The sequence below is a fragment of the Chelonia mydas genome, chromosome 3 (assembly GCF_015237465.2).
Source record: "Chelonia mydas isolate rCheMyd1 chromosome 3, rCheMyd1.pri.v2, whole genome shotgun sequence".
Classification (NCBI taxonomy): domain Eukaryota; kingdom Metazoa; phylum Chordata; order Testudines; family Cheloniidae; genus Chelonia; species Chelonia mydas.
In genome coordinates, this window is record NC_057851.1 from 4,341,579 (window position 1) to 4,359,051 (window position 17,473).

The 17,473-nt window shown below is 50.2% G+C and overlaps 1 protein-coding gene across 1 annotated transcript; it reads right to left on the reverse strand.

Annotated features, from left to right (window-relative positions):
• Positions 1-442: 442 nt before the first annotated feature.
• On the reverse strand, positions 443-16,378 carry CCDC25 (coiled-coil domain containing 25). The gene is made up of 9 exons (XM_037893756.2): positions 16,023-16,378; positions 12,861-12,908; positions 11,881-11,920; positions 8,954-9,005; positions 7,490-7,565; positions 6,774-6,877; positions 4,774-4,976; positions 3,436-3,481; positions 443-1,396 (listed from the first exon to the last, which is right to left on the reverse strand). The coding sequence occupies exons 1-9, from the start codon at positions 16,045-16,047 to the stop codon at positions 1,367-1,369; spliced, it is 624 nt and encodes a 207-aa protein (XP_037749684.1). The 5' UTR covers positions 16,048-16,378; the 3' UTR covers positions 443-1,366.
• Between the last annotated feature and the right edge of the window lie 1,095 nt (positions 16,379-17,473).

Sequence of the window (17,473 nt, forward strand, 5' to 3'; positions counted from 1 at the left end):
CGCCTGCTTTGTCCACTGCTTTCAGGAGGAGCAGCCCATTGGCGCAAGCCCGGGGGTGGGGCTTGGAACCAGGGTGGAGCAAGCCCGGGGCGGGGCTTGGAACCAGGGTGGAGCAGCAGCCCCCCCCCATCAGCTCCCCGCTCCCCTAAGTTCCCTGTGCAGCAGCCGCCCAGCAGGGTATCAATTGCATGCAGTTCAGCTCTCCCTCCCACCCTGCCATGTGATGGCTCCTGCCCTCTGCCTCGGAGCTGCTCCCAGGAGCCTCCTGCTTGCTGTGCTTGGCGGGGGGGGGGAGGGGGCTAATATCAGGGTGCCCCCCTCCCCCCGCTTACCCTATCTCCACAACTACTCATACACAAGCCCTCCCTCATGTTCCTCCCCCAGCTATAATCCCATGTTTTGAGTCCACACAACACTGAACAGAGGACCCCCAACAGCAACATGCTTTAACAGCTGTTATGCTTTTAATTCTAACATATATACACATGTTGCGATAGTTACCACCATCATTTTGAATGTACTATTATCCACATCACAAGTTACTTAGTCAAGTGTTCCGAGTCGGCTTACAGGCTTTTCAAACGCCAACACTCTTTATTTGCAAAGTTAATCCTTTAGAAGAGCGGAGCCATGCGTGTAGCCCACAATTTAGGACTATCCTCATCTACAGGTGTGCAGCCTCTGACACCACACCCCCAGCATGCATTGCTCCACCTCACTCAGAATGGTCAGGCTGCTATGCAGGCCAGGACTCGTCTCCAGAGGCGGCAGCTCCATATTAAAAGGAGGGCAGCTACGCTTTGCTACATTTACAAGATAGATGGAGCTCTCTGGCTCCAGGCAGATTTTCAATCTGCCCATCAGCTGGGCCAAATACAGGCTCCCCTGGTTTATAGGGATCCCCTGATTTTGATGAACACACACATCCCATCAACAAGAATCACTCAGCAAGAGGGGAGCAGAGTCCTCAGGCCAGCAATTCTGATTTCAGGTTTGAATTTATACCAGGGAGACATTACAGTAATGGAAACAATTTTTTAAATAAGTCTATTGCCAATTCACTAAGGCAGCACAACACTCCTGTAGCTCACATTAAGAGCCCCTCCCTCAAAATAAATATATCAAGATCCTTGTAGAACCAGAATGTATGCTCCCCCCTCCCCCCCCACTCTCTTTCTCTCACACACACACAGTTAAGATACTGTCTTTAGGAGATACATGGCACAGATCTGGTCAGATATTGCCAGTGAAGGTTCAAACAGGGTCTGAAACTGAAGTCAGAATTTGGTTTTTTGGCATCTTATTGAGGGTGAAAAATTAAGACATGGAGTCCATCTCACGATTCAGAAAGGAGAGAGTGCCCAATTCACATGAAGTCATCTGAATCATTGCCATCCTGTGGAGAAAGAAAGAAGGGAATTATTGAGATACCTTTTTAAAATGGAAGTTTAACACTGGCGAGATAAGTTGAAAGCCACTGGACTACACTTTCTTCATTTGCTGACCCCTAAAAAATTTCAAATGGAGGTGCAGACACCTTTAGAAATCTTAGGCAGTCTGCAGATGCTCAGACAAAGCTGCTGGTGTAGTCAGCCATCTCTCCCATTGTTTAAGGAAGTGGCGGAGTTTTTTCTGGTTTCCATACATAGGCCACAAAATCAGCCTCAGCTTACTCAACAGGCTCATGGTCAGCGTTCTGAAACTAACAAATCCCAAAGCTAGGTCCTTTGGATGTTGTTGCTAACATTTCACATGTTGAATACTAGTATTCTCCTATTCAAGAAGTATGCCCCACTGAGAGATTTTCCCCTCTAACTCAAAGCCTGGGACCCAACCAGCCAACTGTACAACTACAGATGAAATATAAAATCTGCAGTGCTTGCTAGCCATCCAGTAAATGAGCGCCACACGTTCCTAGTACAGCAGGTCATCAGCCACGTGTAACCCTGGGAGGCAGGGGCTGGTGATTAAGCTCGGCTAACCCTTGACCTAGTTACTTCAGTAACCTTTACCTATATCATGCGTCTCGGGCCATGAAGTAGAGCTCAGTCTCTTGCCAGCACTCCTGTGTATCAGCCCTTTGTGACCTTAACTTGATCTGACCCCAGCATAAAGGCACCAGTCTGACAACACACGTAGCTTAGACACAGAGAGGGCGGATGACCCCATACATGGGCATTTCCTTTACATTTCCTCATATGGCATGTCACTAACCAGACACAGCTTGCACACGCATAGCAGGAGGAGCCACTGCTTAAACCGCGGAGTAAAAAGAACTATATCACGGTCATCTGTGATCTGGAAACCAGCCAGAAGAGTCACCCGCCCCCCCCCCCAAAAAAACAAAAACAAAAAACCAACACCACAAAACCACCCCAGGAAAACCATAAACCTATCTCAAGCAGCTGCTGAGCCTCTGGGGATGTGATGGGTGAACAGATTTTAAATTAAAATTTGTGAGAGGCACTCTGAGCTCCTCGTTTGCCTGGAGATATCACCAATGCAACAGAACGCGAGGGTACTTGCTTTCAGAGGAAGGATACCAGGCACAAAGCAAAGGGATGCAAGAGCCCTAGTATGCACAAGAGAAACGATGCCTTCCTTACTCAGCTTAGCCCCTTATGTAACCCAGCTCCTATTCATCTCTCATCACTCATTTTCCTTATGTTTGCCCATGGTCATCTCAGTCCTTGTCTCAATGCTCCGACGCCCAGCTCTGTGTTTCATAGCATGCAGCTCCTAACACAAGATGCTCCCTTCTCTCCTCCTTCAAATCCACCTCTTCAAGTAATCTCAGCTGCCTCTCTATAGTCTCCTGGCCCTTCCTCTCCTGGTCTGTTGTCCCATGTCTTGGCTTCAGTTGGCCTTTAGATTGCCTACTCCTCAGGACAAGTGAGACACCCTTGGTTTAAGGGCTATGTGCACCTTTAGTCACAGAGTAATACAAAGATAGGTGATTCCACCAGCCCCAAGACAAACCAGACACTGGACTAAACAGGCAAAAGGACAAACAGAATTTCACTTAAAATTCTTACTCTCCTTTTGGTGGCTGTCCCCCCATAGCACAGTCATCCTTCCCACACAAAACGTCTCATCCCTACTGACAAGAGGCTCTGCACGCAACCAAAGGGAATTCAGAGCAGCAGAGTGGGAGACTGGAGAGAAAAGAAAGGAGCGGATGCATCCTTGGCCCGTTTAACATCTCTGGAGGATGTTGCAGGAAGGAGACTCCCTTTCCCTGTAATCATGCACTTCCCCTCTCCTTGGATTTTGTTCTGTAACTCCAACAGTAAGAGGGGGATAACGCGTCGAACAATTCACCACATGCAGCTACTGGGCTGAAACTTGCTTTCGCATCTGTATCCTCATACCCTACTCTGATTCTTATTCAGGCCTCTGGAAGCAAGGTCTTCACAGGTGCCAGCCTGAACATACCTGGTTGGAAGACATGTTCTCAGACTTCATTAGTGAAGAGTAGCTCCTGTAAGGGAAGAGAAATTATGTAGCAAGATGCATTTTTAAATGTACATTATGAAACAGGGCAGAGTGCCGACAAGATTAGCCCTCCCATTCTTCAGAGGGAATTCAAACACATCAGATCTCAACATTAGCTTGTCTTCTGAAGAACATACTCCGTCCCTAACTGAAGAATCAGTGTACTGTGGGGAGCAAAGACACCTTGGCACAAAAAACACTTAAGTCAGAGATAGAAGACGTCACCATAGTCCATCGACTAGGAGCCAATGCATGGGTTTTCTACAACATTCATTCTTCACAGCTTTGTCCAGATACACTACCAGCGAGATAACTAATAAGGGGTTATAAAACCCTCTTTGCTGAGGATTACTATAAAAGTGGCTTGTGGATGGCCAAAGCAGCTCATAGGCGAGAGAGATGGTGTGAGCTGTAATCCAATGTCCCTACCAGCACTCCCTCTTGCCTTCAGAAATTGAACTGGGACTCAGATGCCTCTGTGTTGGGGCTGTAAGTTATTGCTCCTTTGAATTACTGAGTGCACCAACAAGAGCTGTGGGATCTAGGCTCCCTGAATTCCAGCCTCATGACCATCTAAATTACTTACTATTTATTGTAACATTTTATATGTACAAAGCAGTCATAGGGTCAGACACACTCATGTGCGTCCAGGTTTGTTTGGTAGTCAGGGGGTTAACAGATCTACCTTATCTACTCTTCTCTCAAGGACCAACATGGTCACAAATGTTTTCTGCCTGTTTGCTGTCAGATTGGAAGATCAACACGTGCAGCTGTTCATCACAGTGCATTTACAGGCGTACATAATGCCTTTCATGTACACTAGGATTAATTTGTGTTTTTAAAATCACTATTTGTGAAGTGCTTTGAAGCTTGACAAGCACTACACAGACTGTGATTTTCACTAGAGCAATTCAGTGCTTTACAGATATAGCAGGCAATTCTACCCATTTCACAGAGTTCAGTGACTTGTCCAAGTTTATACAGCAAGTTGGTGGCACAGGTGGGAAAAGAACCCAGGAGTCCTGACTCCCAGCTCTGCGAACTATTCCTCACTCCAGTTTCTAGTAAGTGAATTGGGTGAATACATCTAATTCTCAAGACAAAGGCAAAGAAAGGGTTGCCAGGTACAGCAAATACTGTTTCTTAAGACTGTACCAGTCTAAGACAGAACAGAGTACGACTGATTCACCAGGAACCACGACATGCCCTGATCAAAGCCTTGCTCCCACCACTGATAGGAAATACTCACAGTTAGAGTTAGTCACAGCCATTACTCACCTGAGATCTTCCATTTCTTTCTTTTTCTTCATTTCCTCCTTCTCTTTCCGTTTCATCTCTTGGATCTGGGCTTTTTTCTCATTCCTCTCCTCTCTGTCCCGGGCTTCCTTCTCAGCAGCTAGGTCAGGGAACCGCTCCACTTTGGTCTTCTCTAGCCTGTTCAGTATCTCATTCACCTTCTTCTCCACTGTCACTGTTCTCACCTTTGGGATGGAAAGAACTATAATCCTTACGAAAAAATGCTTCCACCTTGCATTTAACTGAGAAAGACTTTCCACACAGTGAGGTAAATACAAGAAAAGGAGCATTTTCTCCTCTATATTTGGCTCCTGAATCTCATTTAAACAGATGGAAAGTCATGGCCATCTGGTGCTGTTCAGTGGCCTGTGTGAAAAGAGCTGGGAACACAGTACAATCTCCGACGGGCACAAGAACATAAACCACCATCACAACTATCACTAATGGGTTTTCTTGGCTGCAGTCTCAGCAGAGGGGCCCAGGATTGACTGAATCATGCAGAATGGTCATCCACCCAATCCTGAAGTGAGTTTCAGTGGACATGGGCTGAGCATGCTGGCAAGGGAAGCTCATGCTGCTGAGTGTGTTGTGCCCATTCTGTGGACCACTGTCTTCAACCCAGGGTTCCCCAGTACTGATGTGTGTTTTAACAAGCACTTTGCACTTCTACAGAACCTGCCAGCCAAGGATCTCAAACTAGTTTACAGTCAGAAGTCTTAACACACCCAGAAAGGTACAATCCCAATTCTCAAGACTGGAAAATCAAGCACCAACAGCCTGAGTCAAAATCTGTTGAAGTCCATGCGAGTCCATTGACTTCAAAGGGCTTTGGATCAGGGCCCCAAGAGATTAAATGGCTTCCCCAAAGTCACAGAGGAAATCTGTGGAAGGGTGAGAGGCGGACTCAGATCCAAGACCAGGGCCTTTACCGCAGGACGATCTTTCCTTCTCTCCCCTGACAACCTAGCTCTTTTACACACATCGTTCTAGTGCTCTGGAAGTCAGTCTTTACGATTTCCTGGCTCACCTGGGTGCTAAGAGAGAACTCTTCTCTGAATGCAAGTCTGACTGTTAGCAATTTTGAAAGTGACAACTAGATTCATGCTTGAAGGAACTTCCAGACTTAAACATTGAAAATTATGAAAATACCCAGATTTTACAGGAAATAGGATCTGATGAAGCCTGATTTTCAAGACTTCCCACTTCCAGAAGATAGGGGTCACCTATTACAAATGTTACCAGTCAGAAGCAAACCAGCTGCGATTATGGTGTTACCAGGCCAGAGGGGCTTCAATCTTACTGAAGACGATAATCCAAGCGTAGGTGGAAATTCAAGCAGAAAGTGTATCTGACACTTGATGTTGTATATTGGCAATATTTTATACTGACCATAACGAATTACTCAGCTCTGTATCCCTGTTGTAACTTGTGCCTTCCATTTGTTGTAGTGGTTTTACTTTACTACAGGGGTTCTCAAACTTCATTACACCACAACTCCTTTCGGACAACAAAAATTACTACATGACCCCAGGATGGGGGACCAAAGCCTGAGCCCATCCTAGCCCCACTGCTCCAGGTGGCTAAAGTCAAAGCCCAATGGCTTCAGCTCTAGGCAGGGGGCCTCTAACCTGAGCCCTGCTGCCCAGGACTGAAGCCCTCGAGCTTCGGGTGGTGGGCTCAGGCTTTGGCGCCGGGCCCCAGCAAGTCAAAGCCAGCCCTGACAACCCCATTAAAATGGAGTCCCGACCCACATTTTGCAAACCGCTGCTTTACTATATTCCGATACCCAAGTGGAAACTTAGTTTAGCTCATCAAAAAACAGCTGGGATTTTTCCCATGCCCTTGGACCACAGTAGTTTCCCCTGATTTAGAGCCCCTGCGTGAGCCTCAGTATGCTCACTCTCAATATGGCAGCATTATGGAGAAGGAAGGTACTGCAGTCAGCTGGTGCGTTTCTTTGCAGCTGCATAGCAACCACTTACATCCTTTTGTCTGTGAAACCCTATCTGTCCCACATCCATGTCAGCCGTTTTCTTCAGGTTGGTCCACGGTGTATACACCACGTTGATGTTGTTCATTTTGCAGCCTACAGAGCAGTAAGGGGAGAAAGAAGAGTTCTTGTATCAACGGCTCAGAAGTGGGAAATATTTCTATTCTCCGTCCCCACCCCAAACCTTCTGACGAGCAGTCTCCACAATCAGCCAGAGTCATGCTGTGTTACATAGCTTCTAGTCAGTAACATTTGTAAGGATCTGTCCTCTTCCTCCTATCTGAAGTAACAGCATTGCAATGGAACAGAAGGACTTTGCTATATCGCGTTCTGTGGCAGCAAGGGCCAAAAAAGTGTTAACTAACTCCAGATGGAGTCTGGCTTTGCCAGAAGGCTGCCTGCTACAAAGAGGGCCTCAAGTGGGTATTAGAGGGAAAATGGCAAGACCCCTTTTGGCTTAGAGGCACCATCAGGAATCAGGAGATTAAAGTTTCAGTATGAAAATAGCAGCAGCAGCACCAGCTGTTGCAAGTGACATCTGTTTCCCATGAAAACAGCAATCTATGAAGTGTACTTAAACTTAACATTATTCTGATGTCAAAAACAAGAAATTTCAGGAATTTGGGATGGAAAAAAAACCCCCCCCCCCCCCCTACACAGTCTCTTAACCTCCATAGGAGACTTGCCAATTTCAATACTAAATGTTACCTTGAATGCTATTGGCCTTCACTAGATGGGCGCAGTCTATCAAAACTTCTTTGGGAATATCATCCACTGTTTGCCCCTAAAACAGACCAATGAAACATGAGTGGTTTACTGTGCCATTTGAGGGAGCAATAAGGGACTTATGAACACAGAATAAACAGTGCACTTGGACCACGTTATGCAAACAGAGGTATGAGCCCCTGCATTACACACACAGCTTATAATACTTTACACTTCTATAGCACCTACCAGCCAAGGATTTCAAACCACTTTACAAACAGTTTTGCCCCTCTACCCCTCAGAGATATTACCCCATTTTACTGAAAGGGGAATGAGGTAGAGATAGGACTAATCATTCTAGGTCTCACAAATCCATGGCAGAGCCAGGAGCTGTGTTCCCTCAAAGCTGCACGGTCACCCAGGAGTGAATCAGGTACTGTGTACATCTGGGGGTGTGTGTTCAGGCGCCCTCCCCCTGCTGCTCTGCAGTCACGTTGCTCCTGCCCTCTGCCTTGGAGCACCTGGCGAGCTGCTCCTGGGACCCTCCTGCTTGCTGTACAGAGCACGGCAAGGGCGGGAGAGAGAAGGGGGTACTGATGCACACACACATCTCCCAACACATACTTGTGTTACTGTTGTTACTTCTTGGTACTTCCTGCAATACACATATATTCTTGGTAATTTTATTCTTTCAAAGTGCTGTTATCTGTAGTTTTATTTCTCTTTTATGCTCAAATTTAATTCTTTGAGTAGTGAGTTCTAAAATGCTTAACCTGTCCTGACTGGAGTAATTATCCCTATGGTAACTTTTTAAAAATATATATTATAGTGAGGTTTTTTGTTTCTACTGGTGGCACACATCACCTCGATATTAGTGCACATAACAAAATTCATTCTGCACATGGATGGAAAAAATTAGAGGGAACATTGATCAGGCACTGTACTCAGATGAGGAGACTTCCAGCTTTGTCCTATATTTTGGTTGCACCATTTCCCCTGCCCTTCCTAGGTTGCATACTAACAGATGCCCAAGTTCTGCTACACACCTGCGCCCTTGCAGACCGCCATTAACATCAGAGGCGCCATGTGTGAGCAGATGGGTCTATGCATTCAGAGCTCACAGTGGAATGGGAGCCTCAGATTATAAGATCTTCAGGGCGGGTATCGTGACTTCCTATGTGTGTGAATAATGTCTAGCATATTATGCGCATCATCAGAACACAAATTCCCCCACATTTAGGTGTATAATCTCAGTAAATATTGGAGGCAACAAACCCTCCTAAACCAGGAAGAACTAGACTTAACATTTCTGAAAGTTCTAGGGTTCAAAATAAGCAGAGAAAGCCAACTCCTGAAAAAATATTTTCCGGAAATGAGAGGATACAAACCCAATTTTTAAGCAATCCTTTGCAGGTCACTGTTATATCAGTACATATTTGTTTAACTGCACCGGGATGCTGTGATTACCTTGTGTAATCGGAGGTACACGTGTGCAGAGGAGAGCTTATCCACATGAAACCTACAGAATAAAAAGGCACATTTAGCAGAGGGTCGCTTGCCCTGAAATAAATGCTACAATACAGCTTGCCATAACAGACTAGGAGGCCCATGGGTAAAAGCATTAAAATAAATTCTGAACATGCATATTTGACAGCATGCAACGGAATTGTTACACTTTATCAGGTGTTTCAATCTTTGAGCAAATATTCACCCACCTGTAAGAGGAGGAAATTGAAAAGCTAAATATTTTCTCTGAAACATAATATACTTAGACATTAACAGAAAGATCTTATGAATAAGATATTGCTATTTGCTCCCTCTAGTGATTCCTATGAAAATGACATAGATGTCTACCCTTTCTAAAAAAAGAAAAGGAGTACTTGTGGCACCTTGGAGACTAACAAATTTATTAGAGCATAAGCTTTCGTGAGCTACAGCTCACTTCATCGGATGCATAGAATGGCTAACTAACTAATGATGTGAGAGAAACAAATTAGTATATCACTATAGCAAAGCATGTTATTAAAAGCGACGGTTACTCTAACAAGACCCAAGGATCTTCCATCATAGGGTATGTCTATATTGCAATAAAACACTCACAGCTGGCCGATGTCAGCTGACTTGGGCTCATGGAACTTGGGTGCCCGGGTTATAAAATTTCAGTGTAGATGTCCGGGCTCGGGCAGGAGCCTAGGCTCTGGAGCCCGGCGATATCTACACTGCAATTTTATAACCCTGCAGTCCAAGCCCCGCAAGCCCAAGACAGCTGACACAGGCCAACCGCAGGTGTTTTACGGCAGGGTATACATACTCCCAGAGTCTTACATCCTCAATTTGCAGAGCTGGTGCAAGAAAAGCAGAGGCAGGGCACACTTCTTACACACTAGCTCCACCAATATGCCTCAGTCCACCCCCAAAAAGACCATCTCTAGGAATGAGAAGGGAGGACAGTCTATATGGCCCACTCAATTGTTAGCCTCTCAACTGAAATGGCTAACAAGGAAGCAAGTATCAATTAAGATGATGGGGTTTGTATGTGGAAGCCTGTCTACTGAAACAACTGGCCCATTCCATTTATCATCTAACAGCTTTACAAGGCCCCAAGCAAATTTGGCCACTGCCAACATAGAAAATCTGGCAAGGATGAACACAAACAGCAATCGATAGCATATTTGCAGCTAACAGTGAGTTGTCCTAACTGCCCTCTCTGATTATTTCCTTTTCCATGTAGGGGGACCAAAACTACGTCAACATGTGTGGTAGAGAGCAGTGCCCACAGCCACCCCTGTGCATGCGACCAGTTAGGTCTGCTTAGGTTACGCACAGCTTTTGCCTCTCATGATTCTGAGAGTCATTCAAGCTCAACTCATGGAGCCAGAACAAAGGCAAGAGCTGAGACAAGAAGACAGGGAATATTTCACTCTGCCTGGCAGCATGTGAATACAGTAGACATGATGGTGACATTGTGTATATACATGAACAAGAAGAAATCAGACAAAGGGATTGGGTTGGAGACCCAGCATGCTCCTGCAGAGGGGATACTGATCTGGGGGTCAGGAGACCTCGGTTCTATTCCCATCACTGTTGCTGATCTGCCATGTGACCTGGGACATGTTATTTCACCTCTGTGCCCGTCTCCCCTATCACTAAGGCCCTACCAAAGTCTTGGCCATGAAAAACACATCACGAACCATGAAATCTGGTCTCCGCCCACGAAATCTGGTATTTTATGTGTTTGTATCCTACATTATATAGATTTCATGGGGGAAACCAGTGTTTCTCAAATTGGGGGTCCTGACCCAAAAGGGAGTTTAGGGGGGTCGCAAGGTTTTTTTAGGCAGGTCATGGTATTGCCACCCTTACTTCTGCGCTGACTTCAGAGCTGGGCAGCCGGAGAGCAGCAGCTGTTGGCCGGGCCCCCAGCTTTGAAGGCAACGCCCCTCCAGCAGCAGCGCCGAAGTAAGGGTGGCAATACCATACCATGCCACCCTTCCCTGCTGCTGCCTTCAGAGCTGGGCGGCCGGAGAGTGGCGGCTGCTGACGGAGGGTCCAGCTCTTCAGCAGCAGCGCAGAAGTAAGGGTCGCAAGACCACACCAGGCCACCCTTACTTCTGCGCTGCTGTTGGCAGAGGTTCTGCCTTCAGAGCTCAGATCCCGGCCAGCAGCCGCCGCTCTCCAGCTGCCCAGCTCGGAAGGCAGCGCCCCTGCCAGCAGCGCAGAGGTAAGAATAGCAGAACTGCAACCTCCCCGACAATAACCTTGTGACCCCCCCCCCCCCCCCACACACACACACACACAATTCCTTTTTGAGTCAGGACCTCTACAATTACAACACTGTGAAATTTCAGATTTAAAGAGCTGAAATCATGAAATTTACAATTTTTTAAATCCTATGACTGTGAAATTGACCAAAATGGACCTAGTCCTGAATAACTCCATGTGCGGGCACACCTATTCCATGTGCACACAAGCCATGTGGATAGCTCAGTGGTTTGAGCTTTGGCCTGCTAAACCCAGGGTTGTGAGTTCAATCCTTGAGGGGGCCATTTAGGGATATGGGGCAAAAATTGGGGATTGGTCCTGCTTTGAGCAGGGGGTTGGACTAGATGACCTCCTGAGGTCCCTTCCAACCCTGATATTCTATGACAAACGCTTCGGGGGGCAGGGACCAGCTCTTACTATGTGTGTGAGAAAGTACCTAACACAGTATGTCCCCAGCCTCGGTTGGGACCTCTAGGTGCTACTCTATAACAGCCCTCCGTGACTGTGTTTAAACTAGTTAATATTCTGAATAGCACCTATAGTAGCCAGAAGAGCCTCCCACTGAAGTTCACTATGAAGGGCATTTCATTTCACAAGCATAAAGGACTTACATGGCTCTTTTCAGTACCTACCAAATATCTTCAGGCCAGCCATATTTTATCAGGTCTTCATCTGCAAGCATTAAAAAAAGAATACTGAGCAAAGAAGGATACCTCCCCCAGCAGCCAGCCAAACGGCCCATTGAGAGACCAGCAATGAGGGGAAATGATTGCTTGAGTTAGGGTCCTGAACTCATTTTGACACACCACTAGTTACTTTTTAAAAGCTAAAGGGCCTTCATATCAAGAGTGTTTGCACTACAATATGGCACCTGGAGAGTGAGTGTGATGGATCCCCAAATAAGGCCTGAAACACACAGTGCTCTTGGGCACAAAGGTGCGAAGGCCAAAACTCTGAACAGTTCTAAGTTCTCCCCCTTTTCCTCCACTCCACTCTCAGGAGTTTTTTTTTTTTTTATTGGGAGACACTGATCTTTGCATAACTATCCTATGTAGGAGATTTTCAAGAGAGCAATTCCCAAGATAAAAGCACCAACTCTCTTCAATTGAAGTGCTAATTTTGGTTTTGCCTTAAGTACTGAATGGCAAGCAGTGACATGAAATAAAGCAGGACTGTACCCTGGTTTGTTGGAAGAGGACACAGCAACAGAAAACATAATTTGAAGAACACTAACTCAAGATGGGAAAAAACTGACCAATTATGCAGGGAACAATTAAACTCAACAAATAAAGTGCTGTCAAACCATGCTAGGCTTCTACCATTGTTTCCTTGACCATGTTATAGCCTGACAAAAAGTCCAGAGTGCCCACTGACTTCAGATCAAGCCCACAGACAGCTTCCCCTCTCACCAGTCCCAGACAATGGTATAAAGTAATGCTATAGACTGCATAAGAAGTTACTGTATAGCATGATTTGCAAAGCAGCTATCATGAAAAATCTGCCTTCTAACAACGCAGTAAAATCAAACAGAAAAATTAAAAAACAAGGTTAAAAAGGCAAAAAAAGCAAACCCCAACCTATCAAGCCTTGCCAAGTATTTTCATGTACTTACTTTCATATTTATCTTTTCCCATGTAAATTGTGTAAACGGAGGGAACAACTGAGGGATAGAAAGAGGACACATCAAAAGGCATTTCAGACAAAACTGTGCACAGAGGTACCGACAAATACACCACCTATGTCAGTGGCTCTCAAACTTTTTTTTTACTGGTGACCCCTTTCACACAGCAAGACTCTGAGTGCGACCCCCCCTTATAAATTAAAAACACTTTTTATATATTTAACACCATTATAAATGCTGGAGGCAAAGCAGAGTTTGGGGTGGAGGTTGACAGCTCATGACCCCCCCATGTAATAACCTCGTGACCCCCTGAAGGATCCTGGCCCCTGGTTTGAGAACCCCTGATCTACGTCTCTGAACATCTAATCCATCCCATTCCCTTCCCAGGGGCCAGAGCAAGATTGAGTCACTTTAAAAAGTCATAGAGAACAAACAACTAAGTTTCCACCAATTCCCTTGGAAGACTAGTGAGCAGTATGACAGTCCTCGGGGCAAGACACTTCATGAGGTTCGGGCTCACTTTAGCTTTATATAAAAAAAAGTAGGGTGCAATCCTATCATCTCAGCATAGGACTGGGAGTCAGAAATTCACAGCTCTGATGCTGACTCCCTTTGTGGCCTTGGACAAGTCACCTAAGTTCTTGAAAAAAGAAAAGGAGTACTAGTGGCACCTTAGAGACTAACCAATTTATTTATCTCTAAGGTGCCACTAGTACTCCTTTTCTTTTTGCGAATACAGACTAACACAGCTGCTACTCTGAAACCTAAGTTCTTGAAGCACCCTACCTAATTCCTCTCTCTCCTTGGGTGTCCACACCCACCACTCTGCTTAGACATCTGTATCATGCCATTCTGGGAAAAACTGGGCAGCTCTCCCATAACTCCCTCAGCAAGGGACAGCGCACTTGAAGACAGGCAGGGGAACAAGAGGGGCAGGGGGGTTGGGGGGCCCCGAGGCGGGGGGATGGGGGCCGGAGGGACACAGGAGAAGGGGTTCGGGGGGGGCCGGCGGGGGGGTTGGGGGGGCCCGAGGCTGGGGGATGGGGGGGCCGGAGGGACACAGGAGAAGGGGTTCGGGGGCGCCCAAGGCAGGGGGATGTGGGCCTGGTGGGGGGATGGGGGGGGCCGGGGGGACACAGGAGAAGGGGTTCGGGGGGCCCAAGGCAGGGGGATGTGGGCCTGGCGGGGGGATGGGGGGGCCGGAGGGACACAGGAGAAGGGGTTCGGGGGCGCCCGAGGCAGGGGATGTGGGCCTGGCGGGGGGATGGGGGGCCCGGCGGGACACAGGAGAAGGGGTTCGGGGGGTGGGGTGGGGCCTGGCGGGGGCATGGGGGGGCCGGGGGGACACAGGAGAAAGGGTTCGGGGGGCCCGGCGGGGGGATGTGGGCCCGGCGGGACACAGGAGAAGGGGTTCGGGGGGTGGGGTGGGGCCCGGCAGGGGGGTGGGGGGGCCGGGGGGACACAGGAGAAGGAGTTCGGGGGGGGCCCGAAGCGGGGGGATGTGGGCCCGGCGGGACACAGGAGAAGGGGTTCGGGGGGGGGGGCCGGCAGGGGGATGGGGGGGCCGGGGGGACACAGGAGAAGGAGTTCGGGGGGGGCCCGAAGCGGGGGGATGTGGGCCCGGCGGGACACAGGAGAAGGGGTTCGGGGGGGGGGCCGGCAGGGGGATGGGGGGGCCGGGGGGACACAGGAGAAGGGGTTCGGGGGGGGGCCGGCAGGGGGATGGGGGGGCCTGGGGGACACAGGAGAAGGGGTTCGGGGGGGCACGAAGCGGGGGGATGTGGGCCTGGCGGGACACAGGAGAAGGGGTTCGGGGGGTGGGGTGGGGCCCGGCAGGGGGGTGGGGGGGCCGGGGGGACACAGGAGAAGGGGTGGGGTGGGGCCCGGCAGGGGGGTGGGGGGGCCGGGGGGACACAGGAGAAGGGGTGGGGTGGGGCCCGGCAGGGGGGTGGGGGGGGCCGGGGGGACACAGGAGAAGGGGTGGGGTGGGGCCCGGCAGGGGGGTGGGGGGGCCGGGGGGACACAGGAGAAGGGGTGGGGTGGGGCCCGGGGGGACACAGGAGAAGGGGTGGGGTGGGGCCCGGCAGGGGGGTGGGGGGGCCGGGGGGACACAGGAGAAGGGGTTTGGGGGGGGCACGAAGCGGGGGGATGTGGGCCCGGCGGGACACAGGAGAAGGGGTTCGGGGGGGGCCGGCAGGGGGATGGGGGGGCCGGGGGGACACAGGAGAAGGGGTTCGGGGGGGTCCGGCAGGGGGGTGGGGTGGGGCCCGGCAGGGGGATGGGGGGGCCGGGGGGACACAGGAGAAGGGGTTGGGGGGGGCACGAAGCGGGGGGATGTGGGCCCAGCGGGACACAGGAGAAGGGGTTCGGGGGGGGGCCGGCAGGGGGATGGGGGGGCCGGGGGGACACAGGAGAAGGGGTTCGGGTGGGGGCCGGCAGGGGGATGGGGGGGCCGGGGGGACATAGGAGAAGGGGTTCGGGGGGGGCCGGCAGGGGGATGGGGGGGCCGGGGGGACACAGGAGAAGGGGTTCGGGGGGGCACGAAGCGGGGGGATGTGGGCCCGGCGGGACACAGGAGAAGGGGTTCGGGGGGGCCGGCAGGGGGATGGGGGGGCCGGGAGGACACAGGAGAAGGGGTTTGGGGGGGGCACGAAGCGGGGGGATGTGGGCCCGGCGGGACACAGGAGAAGGGGTTCGGGGGGGCACGAAGCGGGGGGATGTGGGCCCGGCGGGACACAGGAGAAGGGGTTCGGGGGGGGCACGAAGCGGGGGGATGTGGGCCCGGCGGGACACAGGAGAAGGGGTTCGGGGGGGGCACGAAGCGGGGGGATGTGGGCCCGGCGGGACACAGGAGAAGGGGTTCGGGGGGTGGGGTGGGGCCCGGCAGGGGGATGGGGGGGCCGGGGGGACACAGGAGAAGGGGTTCGGGGGGCCCGGCGGGGAGGTTGGGGGGGCCCGAGGCGGGGGGATGTGGGCCCGGCGGGACACAGGAGAAGGGGTTCGGGGGGGTCCGGCAGGGGGGTGGGGTGGGGCCGGGCCCGGCAGGGGGATGGGGGGGCCGGGGGGACACAGGAGAAGGGGTTCGGGGGGGGGGCCCGAAGCGGGGGGATGGGGGGGCCGGAGGGGGAGGGGCTGGCGGCGCCGCGGACTCACCGCTGGAGGTGAAGTAGAACACCATGGCGGCGGCGGCGGCTGAGTCCCGGCTCCTCGGCCGGCCCGCCCGGGCTGCTCCCGGCTCCGCGGCCCGCTCCCGGCGCAAGGACGCTCGTCACGCCCCGACTTCCGGCCGGATTCCGGAACCGCGCACCGGAAACGGAAAAGCTCGCGCAAACCGCCGGCCGTACGCATGCGCCGGCGTCAGAACGGCGGCTTGAGCGCAATTAGAGGTCGGGGAGAGTGGGCAAGTCGTGCGCATGCGCAGATTTGGACTCTGGGCAGGTTGCTGTGGTAGGTTGTGCGCATGTGCGTTGCAGCCTTCTGTTGCAAGCATGGCTGTTGGTTGGTGGGTTCACGGCTCTGGAAGTTCTTGTCGGTGAACTTCCCGAGCTACCTAGTGTAGTGCCCAGTGTCCCCACCATGGTGCTGTGGTTAGCACACAGACCTGGTGGGTCTGCAGCTCTGGTCCTGTGTCACCTTGGCCACTTTTGGGGGGCGTGTAATGTTGCATTGGTGCAAATTTCTCTAATGTAGACGGGGGCTTAGTGCGTCTCTCTGGAGCACTTAGTCCCTGATGATGTGGGCCAATAGAAATGCCGATAGACATTTTGGATTATAACTTCCTTTCGGCAGGGACTGTTGTTTTTGGTATGTGCATGTACAGTGACCAGAACAGTGAGGCCATAGCCCGTTAGAGAGAGGCTTGTAGGCGCTAATATTGGTTATGATAATCATAGAATCGTGGGACTGGAAGGGACCTTGACATGTCATCTAGTCTAGTCCCCTGCACTCGTGGCAGGACTAAGTATTGTCTAGACCATTTCTGACAGGTGTTTGTCTAACCTGCTCTTAAAAATCTCTAATGATGGAGATTCCACAACCTTCTTAAGCAGTTTATTTCAGTGCTTAACCACCCTGACAGTTGCACCCTTGCTGCAATTTAAGCCCATTGCTTCTTGTCCTATCGTCAGGCCCATACAAATTTCAGTCTGACACAATCTATGCCTCAGATTCAAGGTAAATGAGGTAATATCTTTTATTGGATCATTGTCTTTTGCTGAAAGAGACAAGCTTTTTGGCTAGACAGAGCTCTTCAGGTCTTGGAAATGGTGTTACAGATAAATACATGATGGAATAAATTGATTAATATAAGTAATTAATACATACTCTAAGGGACAAGGTCGGTGGGGTAACATCTTTTATTGGAGCAACTTCTGTTGGTGAGACAGACAAGCTTTCAAACTTTCTGGTGGTCCAATAAGAGATATTATCTCACCTACCTTGGCTCTCATATCCTGGGCTACAAAAATACTACAAACAACAATCTTTTCCTGTCTGTTCCTCTCAACAATGCAGCAACATTCTTGCCCCATGTAGCAACATTATTTTCCAATTTTGTTTTGGATTGATGGATTTTGTTTTTTATTTTGGAAATTACCACCATTCAC

Excerpts from the sequence above, each read along its gene's own strand:
- CCDC25 (XM_037893756.2), bottom strand. The coding sequence starts at position 16,047 with ATGGTGTTCTACTTCACCTCCAGCG. Across the intron at positions 3,482-4,773 it reads AAAGAAATGGAAGATCTCAG|GAGCTACTCTTCACTAATGA; the intron begins GTGAGTAATGGC and ends CTTCCCTTACAG. Across the intron at positions 1,397-3,435 it reads AGAACATGTCTTCCAACCAG|GATGGCAATGATTCAGATGA; the intron begins GTATGTTCAGGC and ends CTTTCTCCACAG.